Genomic DNA, 682 nt, shown 5'->3' with positions numbered 1-682 from the left:
GTGGCCTTAATCTGGAAAGGGGGGGGGGGCAGAAGCCCTGGGTCAGGCTCAGTCGTTGCGACCTTGCGAGGGACGTGACGTCCGGGGGGGCAGCAGCCGTCTGCAGCTCAGCGTCCAGACCAGCCCCCTCCCGCTGGCAGGGGACGCACTGACTCAGTCGGAGCGCCCGGCGAGCCCCTCACCGGCTGGAGCTCGCCGCTCGTTCTCCGTCGAGAGTGCCGTCCTGGGTGTCTGAGTCACGCATGTGTTTCATTATTCAAGTAGGTACTTCAGGGGCATGGTGGGGTTGGGGGGTGGGAGGAAGAGGAGGCAGAAAAGAGCGGTGGCTTGGATGCCTGGAGCCCACCGTGGCCAGGTAGAAGTCTGGGGACTTGAGCCTCTCAGGGTTAGAAGAGCTTCCTGGTCCGCTTAGTGGCTCACGCCTGTCGTCCCAGCACTTTGGGAGGCTGAGGCCAGAGGATCGCTTGAGTCCAGGAATTCCAGACCAGCCTGGGCAACATAGTGAGACCTCTACAAGAAAACAAAAAATCAGCCGGGTATGGTGGCACGCGCTGTAGTCCCAGCTCCTCCGGAGGCTGAAGCAGAAGGATCGCCTGAGTGCAGCAGGTCGAGGCTACAGTGAGGCGTGTGTGCCACTGCACTCCAGCCTAGGCAACAGAGCAAGACTCCTACTCAAAAAAAA

At 61.1% G+C, this 682-nt stretch overlaps 1 protein-coding gene across 1 annotated transcript in view; it reads right to left on the bottom strand.

Moving 5' to 3' along the window:
* Window positions 1-244, bottom strand: part of RASL11A (RAS like family 11 member A) — a 3614-nt gene extending 3370 nt beyond the window's left edge. The window contains exon 1 of the mRNA XM_008059158.1: window positions 183-244. Within this exon, the coding sequence (XP_008057349.1) occupies window positions 183-244 (62 nt within the window). The remainder of the gene's footprint in view (window positions 1-182) is intronic.
* Between the last annotated feature and the right edge of the window lie 438 nt (window positions 245-682).

The sequence above is a fragment of the Carlito syrichta genome, unplaced genomic scaffold (assembly GCF_000164805.1).
Source record: "Carlito syrichta isolate Samal-C Ts95f unplaced genomic scaffold, Tarsius_syrichta-2.0.1 Scaffold303736, whole genome shotgun sequence".
Classification (NCBI taxonomy): domain Eukaryota; kingdom Metazoa; phylum Chordata; class Mammalia; order Primates; family Tarsiidae; genus Carlito; species Carlito syrichta.
Note: the sequence above shows the minus strand (reverse complement) of the source record. Positions and strands in the feature narration are given on the sequence as shown.